Below are 13,113 nucleotides of genomic sequence, written 5' to 3' on the forward strand. Positions count from 1 at the left end.
TGTATAACTGTAAGGAATATATTCAACTTATATTATCTGAAATATGTATATAGATTGATGATCAAAAATAATATTACAAATGTAAATTTGCATTTTTATTCTTCATTTTTTTCTCCCCTTTTTCTTTTTTTTCTTTTCTTTTCTTTCTTTTTTCATTTACACTTAAATGTTTCATTATAACAACATTTGAAATAACATTTTCGTTCTTGCAAATATTTATTTAAATATATCAGAGCACTCTTCGCTTTGTTTTACATTCCACAACGGTTCGTTTATATTTGATCCGTCGATCGATAAGATTTTGTGGTTTTGTGATATAAAGAAAAAAACTAATTGTAAGTAGTAGAATGAACTTTCGATAAGCCAGCTCGAAGTTAACACATGTTTCGCAATTGATATCCTTTCGGGTTTTCTCGTTTGAAACTCACTCATCTGAGTGAGTCTTTAATCACGTTGCGCAGCTCGATTTAATTCGAATTAGTAAGGGATAAAGAGATTAGAATTAGATACACAACTCGCATGTAGATATTTTGTATTTTTATTTTATTAATTTGAATATTAAATTTTTTTGTCTTTTCCTTCTTTTTTTTCTTTCTATTTTATGAAAATATCATCTCTTTTAACTTTTTTTAAGAAGTTTATATTCCAAGAAGCCTAAGAATTGTAAACTTATCAAGATTTCTTATGTTTTATGATAGGTAACCGGGGACCTCTGAATGTGACGATTGTACAGGTGGGAAGAGGGAATGGGGCAGGTACTGGAGATGGCGGAAGTGATTTACTGAGATTGGAGCCACCATCGGATTTAAGACCCGCACCATCGCCACTTTCCGATACCAGTACCACCTTGCAGTCCGACAACAATGATACCTTTACCGGAGGTAAGAGATATCGAGTCTTAACTCTTTCTCTTTTCTTTCTTTTTTCTACCTTTTATACAATTTAGATGAGAGAAGAGTGAGAGCAACATGTACTTTTAATTGTTATCCTGATAATACAAACCTGATTAATCAAATGGCTGTTCGAATAATAATTTGTGTAGAAATGATACTTAAAAATTATCTGATTCTAACAAACAGTCTGTATCTAGAAGGATTTTTTTTATCGAAAAAAAAAAAATATAACAGGTATTATATCGTTATTTTTCGATTGTATCTTCATATTGTTGTAAAAATATAAAATATTTATTATAACTTTTTATTACGGTCATTATTAGTATAATTATTATTTGTTTAATCTTTAGGGATTAAGCATACTCTTAATGACTGATCAACATCTAAGACTTGAATGTATTATGACAGAGATATTAATATCGATATTAAGTCGCTACGTTGAAGTAAATTTTAGATAAAAGCGAGATTATCAACTAGATTTCAAATTATCATCATCATCATCATCATTAGTATTATTATATTATTGCTATAAAATTATTACATTATGCGTTGGAAGGAATTATGTGAACTCCTGTTTTATATCATATTGTTATATTCTTCTACAATAATTTAGTTATATAAAATGGGAAATAGGGTTCGACGGTTAAAGCATCGACTGTTAACCTCGGAAGAGGAGGAGGTCGAGATGTGTGTCTTAAGATATTTACTGTGAACGAATCACTACGAAGCCTTCCTTCCATTAATTGCAATTTTCTTCGAGTGTGTTTTCTCTGTGTGTTCCTTAAATATTGACGATGAAGCATCGGCTTACGCGAGGATCATGGATGGTAGGGATGCTCAATGACGTCATATCCTGTTGGCGGAAGCATTTCAGAAAATAGTTCCTCTGTTATAGGCAGGTTACCGAGGGTGTTTCGACGAGAAAGGATTTTGAAGATGATACTATAGAAAATAACTGCTATCATTCACGACGAATGATTTCATTCTAAAAAAAAAGAAAAGAAAAAAAAAATGAAAGAGGAAGAAAGAAAAAATCCTTTTCTCTTGGAAACTTTAATCCTTCCTCAAAACGTTAAGTTCATTAAAATATTTAATATTTACGGAACTGTTATCACATTATTTATCACGAATTTAGTACATGAAAATAGAAATTAATTTTCGATACCTTGATTGCCGAATCGATTTTGCATTAATCGATATACGTATTCAGATTCAGCTTTCGTAATTGTCGATAGATAAAAGGATAAAGGAGAATTCGCTTTATCATAATCTTTACATTAGATTTTATAATTATTAGAAAATATACTTTTACTCTTCTAAATGTTACAAAAGAAATTTGAAAAATATAGTTTTATATAAAGTGTTCAAAATTGAATATTATCACTTTCATAGTACTAAAAGGAAATTAGAAACTTATATTAAACGAATCTATTATACGATTTTACGATATAATTCATAAATTGTTCGTAAAATTATTAGTATCTTTATGGTTCTTATACGCAATAATATAATACACGTCATAGCATTCAACGGGCTAACAATAAGAGATAACGAGGTGCTAATTTTAGGAAAATGTTTTTGTATAATGTTACAATAAAATTCAGAAAATTACTTATTCATACAATTACTATTATTTCGATTATTTTGATGCATAATAATATAATAGATTTGTTATACTACATCATAACGATTAATTATCGCGATTTTTAGTTATGGCGAATTTTAATTATGGCAAATTTTTAATTATAGCTATTTTTAGTTATAGTAATTAGGTATCTACAAAATTAAATTAAAAATAAAAATTGAATTATTGAATAATCATTAGCGATAAAGACGGTACTCGTCGTCGTCTGGGATATTCTAAACACTATCGATTATAGTTATAAAGAAATATTTTAGAAAATTTGTTTTAATACAATTGACCGTGGCCTTGCTGAGAGAGTCAAGATTAATCGGTGAATCGATCTATCGTCAAAATGAATTTTGAAAGATGTATTGAGTAATCATTAGCAATAAACACGGTACTCGGTTGTCGTCTTCGATAACGTAATATCGGATAATTCAATATTTATAAATGACATATTCTATTCGAAGAAGAGTATCGACGAATTAATCGAAACCTCTCGAGTCGTTCGATTGCTTCGAATTAGATCGGAATTAGAGAAGAGGAACTGACGACGATAGTGAAAACAAAGAAGGAATACGATCGGCTTTTTATGTGGAAACGTAAAACGAGTGTCATTCTGTAAAAGTGTTTAAGTCGTATAAATTAAAATTAACTTAATTGTTTCGTTCTTCTTTAACGTTGTTGTGCCGTGTTTAGAAGACAGACAATAAAATTAATGAGATTAATCGAGAGAGAAAGAGAGAGGGAGGGAGGGAAGGAGAGAAAAGAAAGAGGAATATATACTAACTACCTTACCGTTAAATGATTCCCCAGAGGAAAAAAGAGTTTTATGATTACGATTAGGAACACAATTAAAATTTTTAGTGAAATAATTTAGTGAGCTCTTCTTTCTTTCTATTTGTTCGTGCAACGTTTTCATTATTGTCATCATCGACTTATGTACATACGTCAGGGTAATTAGATAAGATATTATTTTCATGATTTGAAGTAAGCCGTGCATGGTCAACACTAACTTAATGCTAATTGGATTGTGAATGTTGTCTGGTGGTTGTCGAAGTTGTAAGCCGAGTTGTTAAGCATTGTTTCTATCTTATTTAGTTGCTTCGTAAACAGTGATCTTTGTGATGTGTAATGCAGAATAAACATTGTTTTTTCTTCTTTTTTTTCTTTTTCAATTGTTTCCATTTGTTTTTCTTATTTCTTCTACGAATACGATGCTTGTTGTTGATAACAGTATAAGAAGGAAATAAAATAAAGTAGGATGACGAAAGAAGAGGAAAACGAACGATCGGTGATATAACGTGACTTTGTGTGACGTCATTCAAAGACAAGGAAATACAAAGTGGAGGCTCGTAAATATCTTTTGGCATATCCTTTACGTACTATGCAATCTAACGTTATGAACAAAACAGTCTTCGTGATCTCTTACGAAAATGATGGGAACAACAATAGTACTGGTCGACGTTCGAATTTCTACAGAAATTCCAGCATACGAAAGAAGACGGGATCGAGAGAAAATATAAGTATCATCCATTACCACGTTATATCACATGCATTTATTCTGTCTCTTTTGTTTTTAAGATGGAATACTTTTATCAATTTTTTTTCTTATCCTTTTCTTTTTCTCGACAAATCGATATATTTATAAAAAAATTCTTTGAATGTAATTAAAATACATCGTTTTAGAATATGAAAAGAAGTAATATATATATATATATCATAGGAACATATATTGCTTTCATAAGCTACAATGCCTTCGCCGTTAATTTTTGATCGGCAAACTTTATCGCTCCAACAAAACAAAAATAAATTTTCGGTTGAATGGAATTTTTCTAATGAAGACATTATATATTGTCTTAAATATATAATTGCATAGACTATAATAATATAAGTTCAGTTTCGGTCGCAAGAAAAGGTTTTTTGAAAAAAAAAAATATATAATCTGATGTAACTTTGAAGAAAATAATTAGGAAAAGTTAGCATAAAAATGATTAATTCCTTCTTGTTAAAAATCAATATTAATCTCGATAAAATTCTGCGTGCAATTGAAGAAGATAATGTACTAGAAATCATTTAAAATCGTTAAGTAATTCGGTTAAAAATTCATTGAGATGTAGTTTGCGTTCAATTGGAATAACATAATATAATCATGATAAAATATGTTGATAAATATAATTCCAAATAATTGTTCGAATAATTGTATATAATTTAGGTATATACATATTTTTAAGATTTTAATTATATAGAAAATATTAAAAGAAAAAGTTTCGACTTTTTCTAATCGTTAAAATGTTTCTTTTTCTTTTTAATATCTAATTGAGGATAAGGAAGAAGATAGTTTTCTTTATAAAAACCAATTGCTATTTATTCCGAATCGAATCTCACCGGTACTAACAGACCCTTAGCATTGTAAATCGGTGTTCTTTATAAATTTGTCATTCGAATGAATGGGGAAGGTAATATGTTCTTGATAAGGAAAGATGCGGGTTAAAAGTGAAAAAAGAAGAGGAAGATAGGAAAAGGGAAGGGGAAGGATCGTAGTACTACATAGACGGAATTTCAAGGCCAAGCTAAAGGTTATTTGAGGGAAAACACAAAGTAATAAACAACTTTATTTTCGATCTTCCAATCTTTTATCTCCTTTTGGTTCTTCGTTGGAGGTAGCACTTATTCTTCGCTCTCTCTCTTTCTCTTTCTCTCTCTCTCCCACTTTATCTATCCCTCGTGTTCAATCTATTGGCCTCTTATTTATTTGACTGCAAGAAAATCTATGCGACAATTCGATAAAAAATAGCAGTTCGGGTATATTGAATGATCTTTGAAACGAAAGGAACCAGGATACAAATTGAATTAACCACTGCAAATCGATAAATGTGTGCGTTAATAGTTAGGTACATACATATGCATTAACGTACGTAATTATCATTATCTGTTCAGGGCAGTTATTTATAGTTGTCGATGAATGAAAAAGCATCGTAATGTAGGTGTAACTTAATGCGAGGACTCGTTTTAGATGTAAACATAAGTATTAGAATCACAACTGAATACTGTTCAAGAATATAATAGCGAGCACGAATGAATGAATCCAGCTGAGAAAGCTCTTCGCTTGTAAAAAGAAAATATTATTTTATTTATAGGTATTATTTATTTAATAAATAATAATATTTTTTTTACAAGTTATGTGAGTATGAATGTAAATAATTAATTACTTATACAATTATACAATCTCATATTTTATTATTTTATCTCGTTATATAATTAAATAATTATTTTGTAAAAATAATAACATATATATATATATATAATAAATATTATCTTGATTACTTTTTCAATCTTATTTAAATTTCTCAAGATTTTTGAATTAAGTAAGATAACAAAGAAAAATGACCGCCTTCTGATTTCAATTTACGTTGAAAATTTTTATTGGAGATGACTTATTTATTTGAGTTTCACGACTTTTCAGGTGTCGATCCTAGGCTATTGTTGGGTGGCACTGGAACCGGAGGTGATCGTAACACGTGGGAGGGTCGTTATCATGTAAAGGAACATCGCCGTGCTGGAAAAGCAACCTTCCAGGGTCAAGTTTACAACTTTCTGGAACGTCCCACCGGCTGGAAGTGCTTCCTGTATCACTTCTCTGTGTGAGTACTATACTTAACATCTTTAATAATTCTTCTATGTACCCGTCGATCTTTCATGGAAAATTTATCACAACGTTGGCCGTACAAGTCGCCATTATTATTAATATACGTTTTACGAGAACGCCTGATGCTAAAAGAAAAAACAAAAAATTATGAAGAAATGTAATATGATCGTCCTGGGAAATGACATACATACCAAGTGAATCATTTAAAATTGAAATCATAAATATCTTGATTTCTTTTGATGATAGACGAAGAATTGTTTTTCCTTCTTTGGAAAAATATGCTTGATTCAAAGGGGTCTGATACAATAGGGAGGGAGAAGGGATAAAAGGTTAAACTCGGAGATCATATTTTTCGAAATACAAGAAATATCATCGATGCTATTATTTACGAAGGAACTTGATATTTCTTTCCTCGTAGGAAATTGATAAAGAATTTTTTCAAGACAAATTTAATATATTTGTTCTCTTGCGATCATTGCATATTAAAATATCTATTATATTTCAAAGTTGAATTCCTACAACGGACCTATTTACAGGAATTTGTTTTTATTATAAACGATAACCGAGATACTCGTATTAACACTACTAAGTTTGAATATTATCATCCGATATAATTACGAACGACATTATCTAAAGTGATACGTCATGTTGCGAGTTAGAAAGAAACATTATTCGATTATTCGAATGACATAGTTATTTTTTCTTATTAAGTTTGTTTTTACGGCGTCTTCGCCGGTTGGTTTCCCCCTGTAACGATAAATGCGGCTGATGTATTCGGTCGATATAATCATTGGAAAATGAGATTTCTATAAATACAATCGAACGTGTCTCTAAGCCTCGACTCCAATCTACGGAAAGGAATTTCGTCGTATCTCATGAATAATTGCGACGACTACGAAGGTCTGCTGCTGCTACCTCGGGAAACTGCCTTCGCTCGTGTTTAATGCAACGTTGCTTCGTCATCTTCTTCAATTATCGATTAACTCGAGGAATCATTTATCCGCGTATACGTGGTGATCACGATTTTCGATAATATCTCGTTGGAATCGTACATTGTAATTTCCATCGAACTTGTTTCTCTTAAAATTCTTTTTTATGATTAAGTTTTTTCTCTACCTTTCAACATCGTTTCATTGATCATCAATTTATTACCCTCACTTATTGTGCATATACACGTGCACTGTATACGTACACAGGCGCGTGCGCGCCCGTGTGTGTCATCTACATTCGACAGTAAGAAGATCGATGGGACCTTTTAATATGTATTCGTTCATTATCAATGAATTTACTTGATCTATGAGTAGAATATACTTAAATCTCTTTAGAGAAATTAAATTGTTTTTACAAGACGAGTGCATCTTTTTTTGCATGTAAATATTTATATATGTGTATCTTCGTATTTGTTATATTCTTAAATTACATATTATCCGTCCTTTGATATTTTAAAAACGTCATATGAAATGTTTAGAATTGTCTTTCCCTTGCTTCTTATCAGAGTCAATTTAACTTTTCAATTTAACTTTGTCTCGTTTTATCGCGTTCTTTAGAGACAATAGTTGATAGATTATATGAATAACCAACCAAGTGGGTACAGGGAAATACAGAATTCTTGTTCTTTACCGAAAGGATATATCTCGCAATAAAGTTAAAGTATCTTAGAGTTTCGAGGAACATATGTACAAAGCGAGAAGTTGAAGTACGCTTTTCGAATCGATTATATCACGTATACACGTGGGTGTCCGCGTGTTATATCGTAGAACTTCATTGTCGTGAAATGCTTTTTCCGGCTACGTGACTGAAATTTCTACGGATAGATGGCAGTCTATATACGGGCAACTACCACTTGGTCTGATCAATGTCCAACTTGTATCACTTATCGAGTACGTACAGGAATCTGCTATTACTGAACACATGTATGACCCGATTAAAACAGCTTATTTTAAAAGAATCATCAATTTTGTTTTTTCGATTAATATACCTATTTGTATAGATTAAGTTTATCAAAATTTGTTGAAACGTAATGAAATAAAATAATAATAATAATAAAAGAGGGGAAAAAGAAGGAAAAGATATAAATTAACACGGTTTAATTGAATTTGAAAATGTACATTAAATGTTATGTGTATGTATTAAACGATTTTTTTCTGTAATATTGGAGGATATTATTCGCAGGATGGTTGGTTTTATTTTAAATAAATATAGAGTTAAATTATTATTCGGCAAGAAGTGGGGAGGGGAAAGGGACACTTAAATCGAAGGCAAAAGCCGGTATTACGGAAACGTTCGTTCGTTGGCTGGGTCAACATACTAGTAGTGTTAACATTACTAGTGCTCGTAACCTTCCGTGGTTAGTTTTATGTGCGCGCGCGCACACAGCGCGTTGGTGTGTGTGTTTGTGTGTATATACGTGTGTATATATGCATGCATGTATAAAGTACATATGTATATTGCATATGGGTCACGAGCAAAAAGAATTTACTATTTTATTCATATCGAGGGGCACATATTGGTTCGTGTTCAGTATGGATATTTTAGCCGCAACACGTGCCGTTTCTTTTCGGACCAAATCGACGTTATCTATCTAGGTTCTCATCTCCATTGCTTGTATTATTTTTTCTCAACAATGTCTGGCATAGAGTTATGTTGTTTTCAAACCAACAATGGTTTACTATTGAAAGATTGAAGTAAAACAAAAAGAAGAAAAAGAAGTAGAAAAATAAGAAAGAAAATTATGAAATATCAGGACATCTTTTCTTTCACTCTCTCTTTTTTTTTCTTTTTATTTCTCTCGTTCTCTTTTTTTCTATTTTTTCTTTCTTTTTTCTTTTGTTTTTTTTTATTTCGATAAAATTACATACTCGATTCTAGGAACTATGTAATTTTTGTAACACGGAATTGTGCATTTCCTAGAAAGATGTACGTAGGTTATACAGAAGGAGAATAATTTTACGGATTTCTCGGAGCAACGTGTATGGGCCGGGCCAACCTCTTCCCCTCTCTTTCTTTTGTAATGTAAAGTTTCGAAGAAATCCTTTTATTATCCGCCGATCAAACTGTTTCTCACGCGAAGCGTTTGCCCGCGGAACTCTGCTTCCGGTTAGGAGAATTCCTATAGCCTACTTTGTTGATGCACACGCATACATGTACACATGTATGCAGACACGCGCCCACGCCCGCGAGCGTGCGCGTTGATATGTATCAAGACGTAACTCAACTAACTCAACACACGTGAAAAGTGTGTATGCACGTAGCACGTGTCCGTGTATGTTTGTCTTCATTTGTAAGGGCACGGCATGATCTAATTTAAATAATTTGAATAACTTTGCACGCTATCCAACAGCCCCGATAGAACAACTCTCAATTTCTTTGACATCCGATAACGATCGAAACGAGAGTTGAGTTGATGGAGATGATGAATTACTATCAACGATCACATGTTCTTAAAGTTCAAGGAGAGAGGAGAGAGAAAGAGAGAGGGGGGGGTGGCAAAATATATGAAAACAATGAAAAGAAAGAGAGCATCAGTTGAAATGTTTTATGTAAAGGGAAAATATACAATAAATATAAACAAACATTGTATATAACAATAACAATAAATAATAATAAATAATAACGATATCAATGTAAAATATAGACATAATGAACGTTTTAAAAAGATATAAAAAAGACAACGATGGATAGAATGAGAAAAAGTGTAGGTATGGACGTATGCATAGATGCATGGATGGATGGATGGATGAATGGTTAGTTGGATGGTTGGATAGAGTAGGCACTTTGCAACGACTGATATCGATTTTCTCACTTTTATAACGCCATATATGAATATGAACTGTACTTCAGTGTTTCTTCCTTTACTTTTCTTATTCCGTGCATATTATTTTTTTTCTTTTTTCTTTATATATGTATTGTACTCTATCTGGGTTCTGCAACCTACTTCTTTTCAAGGCGGAACGCAGGGCTAAAAAGCGAGGGAGAAAGAACGGAAGAGAGAAAGAGAGAAAGAGAGAGAGAGAGAGAGAGAGAGAGAGAGAATAAAGAGAGAGTGCCCTCGCGTGAAACTGCTATGTTGTCCCTTGAATAAGTCGCGAGAATTTATTCAGTGGAAAAAGAAAGGAGAGAGAGAGAGGAAGAGAGTCGATGGTTGTGCTTTTCCTCACGTCAAACCTCGTTTAGCTCAACGATCTTACGATTCATTATAAATGGATTTCGTTTTATATCACGGAAAACGCTTCCGTGGTTAGCCTTCGCACTCTTATCGATAGTTTGTTTTTTCTTTCTCTGCTATACCCTATACCCTATGACGAAAAAGATGACAAGAGAGAGAGAGAGAGAGAGAGAGAGAGAGAGAGAGAGAGAGAGAGAGAGAGAGAGAGAGGCGGCGGAGATAGAGAGAGAGAAAAATTCAAAAGAACGTAATCTTCGAAAAAAGTTTTCACCTGAGTATAGGTATCCATGTAATGTATTATAGCGTAATGTTTATCCATGTGCCAATCTTTTCTTGTGCGAGTGTTTATCGAAGATGAAGTGAAAATTTTCAGCACGAAAATTCCTTTTCTTCTTCCTTTTTTCTCTTTTTTTTCTTTTTTTTTTTTTTCTTTTATCCCTTCATATGTTCCAGATACAAATGCAAATAAACGTGTAATCCATATAATTAACTTATGAGAGACAGATTTAATTAAGTAATTAGTCCGCAACTCTTTGAATCTTCCCCGTCTTTCTCCCTCTTTCTATCTTTTTCTTTCTCATCCTCTTTATTTTTATTTTCTCTCATTATATTTACGTCTTCACGCTGATATCAACGGAATAATGAAATAATAAAAAGGTAACTCGGATCGTTTAATTTTTACTTTATTTTGCTTTTTTTGTTTGTTTTTGTTTTTTTTCAGAAAAGACAAAAAAGAAAGAAAAGAAAAGAAAAGAAAAAGAAAAACAGAGAAGTCAGAAAGGAAAAGGAGGTCGAATCAAGGCCGTGCCCGTGAGCTTCGTTGGGAGTTGTTTAACGTAGATCGGTCTCCCCGTCTCCTTCGGCTTTTTATATCGGGCCAGAGGCCGGCGTTCATTGTATCAACAGCTAGTTTATACCGTACCTTAATTACTCGTCATGTCGATCATTGCCGACAATTAAACATGCGCGGCTTACGTACCCAAGCGAACTTCACATTGCAGCTTCACGTGGAAAACAATTGTTACGGACAATTCAGAATCCGACTAAAATATTAGCTCGTATTAGGTTACGATTAGAAATATGTATCTATATATGTATGTACCTATATGTGATCTAATTGATACGATGCCAAAGTTCCAACGTTTATATAAAATCACATTGTTGTGCATTTCTATCTATTATTTAATCGTTCGTATATTTGAATCATTGAATTGTATATTTTAATCTTATAATTTTATTTTTGAAATAACAATTTTTTATAAATAAATCTTTTGTAACGATCCTTTCATTTTTCTTCATTTTTTTCTTTAATTAAATTCGCTTGTTTACAAGGACATAGAAAGCGTGCTTTACGTTACACTCCGATAGCGATCAATCGAAAACGATGCGGTCCATTTCTTCTTGGTTTGAGATAGAGATGAATTTGATGAGATAACGCTCTGGTCCAATTTTGTAAGGTAAACTAAAATATGGAATTGATTTTTTTTTATTTATCCTATTTTTTTTTAGGCTTTCCTACAACTCGCACGTGGGAGAGAAAAAGAGTGAGAGAAAGAAAGAGAGAGAGAGAGAGAGAGAGAGAGAGAGAGAGACACGAGGAGGGATGGTTAGATAATAAGGAAGAATACTTTAAAAATAGTTGACATTTATACGTGTACATCCGTCCGTACGTAAGATCGGATCTAATGTCACATGTTATTTTGTTTATGGAAAAATATTTAGATACGTCTATAAGATATAATAAACTATGGATATATACCGGAAAGTTTCACGTTTAAGTCACACTTGCTAATTTTCTTCCTCTCCCCCTATCCTGTGAAGTTCTAATTAATCTTCGACTGCCGGCAGCCAAACGACATTGCGACGGCAACGGCTGTCATTAATTTTAAAGTAGATTTCTCCGTTAGATTAATAAGCGCTTAGGAATCGATAACTGTTGCTTCAATGAAAGCTTAGTTTTTAAAGACGGATAGTTCGAAAGTTTAGTATAAACGGTGCCAACTTTTCTTCGACTTTTTCTTCATTCTCTTAACACTTTTCCTTTCCTGTAATGTGACAATAGTATCCTTGAAGACATTAGATTGTACATTACTTTTTTATTTATTTATTTTTTCTTCTTTATTATTTTATCATCGACAACATTTTTGTCGTAAAGCAAATTTCGTTTAGACTTTATACTATACAAGAATATTATTCATTTATATCGATAGTAATAATCGATCGTAAAATATAAAGAGAGGAAAAGAGAGGAAAAAAGAGAAAAATACTCCGGTGATACGTAGAGATAGTGTATTTGTAAATATATACTTTTATACCATCCGACGTGTGAATGTAAACTCGGGTCAGTATATTTAACAGCATGCAATTAAAAAAACGTTGTCAGCAGTTGGAGAGCAAATACGTTCGCAAATGTAAAATGAACGATCGAAACATTATGTAGAATTTATCTATAGACTGACTATCGATCTGTTTTAGATAGAATTCCGAAAAAAAACACATAGTAACTGAAATTTCGAAAAATGTATTTTATATATATATATATTTATTTATATATATTCATATATATACTATATATTTTTTATTATATATATATGCTATATATTTTACTATATATATTATATGTATATATGTATATTTTATATGTATACACACACACACACATAAAGAAAATGTGTATGGATGTAAGTTGTTAAATCATCGAGTATTGATCGATAAGGAAGTACCTTAGAAAAAAAAAGTTGAAGTCGATTGAAAAGGGAGATAGATAGAGCGATAAAACTTG

The 13,113-nt window shown here is 31.9% G+C and overlaps 1 protein-coding gene across 2 annotated transcripts in view; it reads left to right on the forward strand.

Annotated features, from left to right (window-relative positions):
* The window catches only part of LOC127062206 (potassium voltage-gated channel subfamily KQT member 1-like), a 29,292-nt gene extending 16,462 nt beyond the window's left edge, over positions 1-12,830 (forward strand). Inside the window, exons 3-5 of one of the 2 annotated variants that reach the window (XM_050989981.1) lie at positions 699-881; positions 5,984-6,161; positions 11,053-12,830. In XM_050989981.1, coding sequence (XP_050845938.1) covers positions 699-881; positions 5,984-6,161; positions 11,053-11,386 — 695 coding nt within the window. In that variant the 3' untranslated portion in view covers positions 11,387-12,830. Of the gene's footprint in view, positions 1-698; positions 882-5,983; positions 6,166-11,052 lie in introns of those variants that run through there. The other variant, XM_050989982.1, reaches the window with a different exon arrangement.
* Positions 12,831-13,113: the final 283 nt, after the last annotated feature.

The sequence above is a fragment of the Vespula vulgaris genome, chromosome 3 (genome assembly GCF_905475345.1).
Source record: "Vespula vulgaris chromosome 3, iyVesVulg1.1, whole genome shotgun sequence".
Lineage (NCBI taxonomy): Eukaryota > Metazoa > Arthropoda > Insecta > Hymenoptera > Vespidae > Vespula > Vespula vulgaris.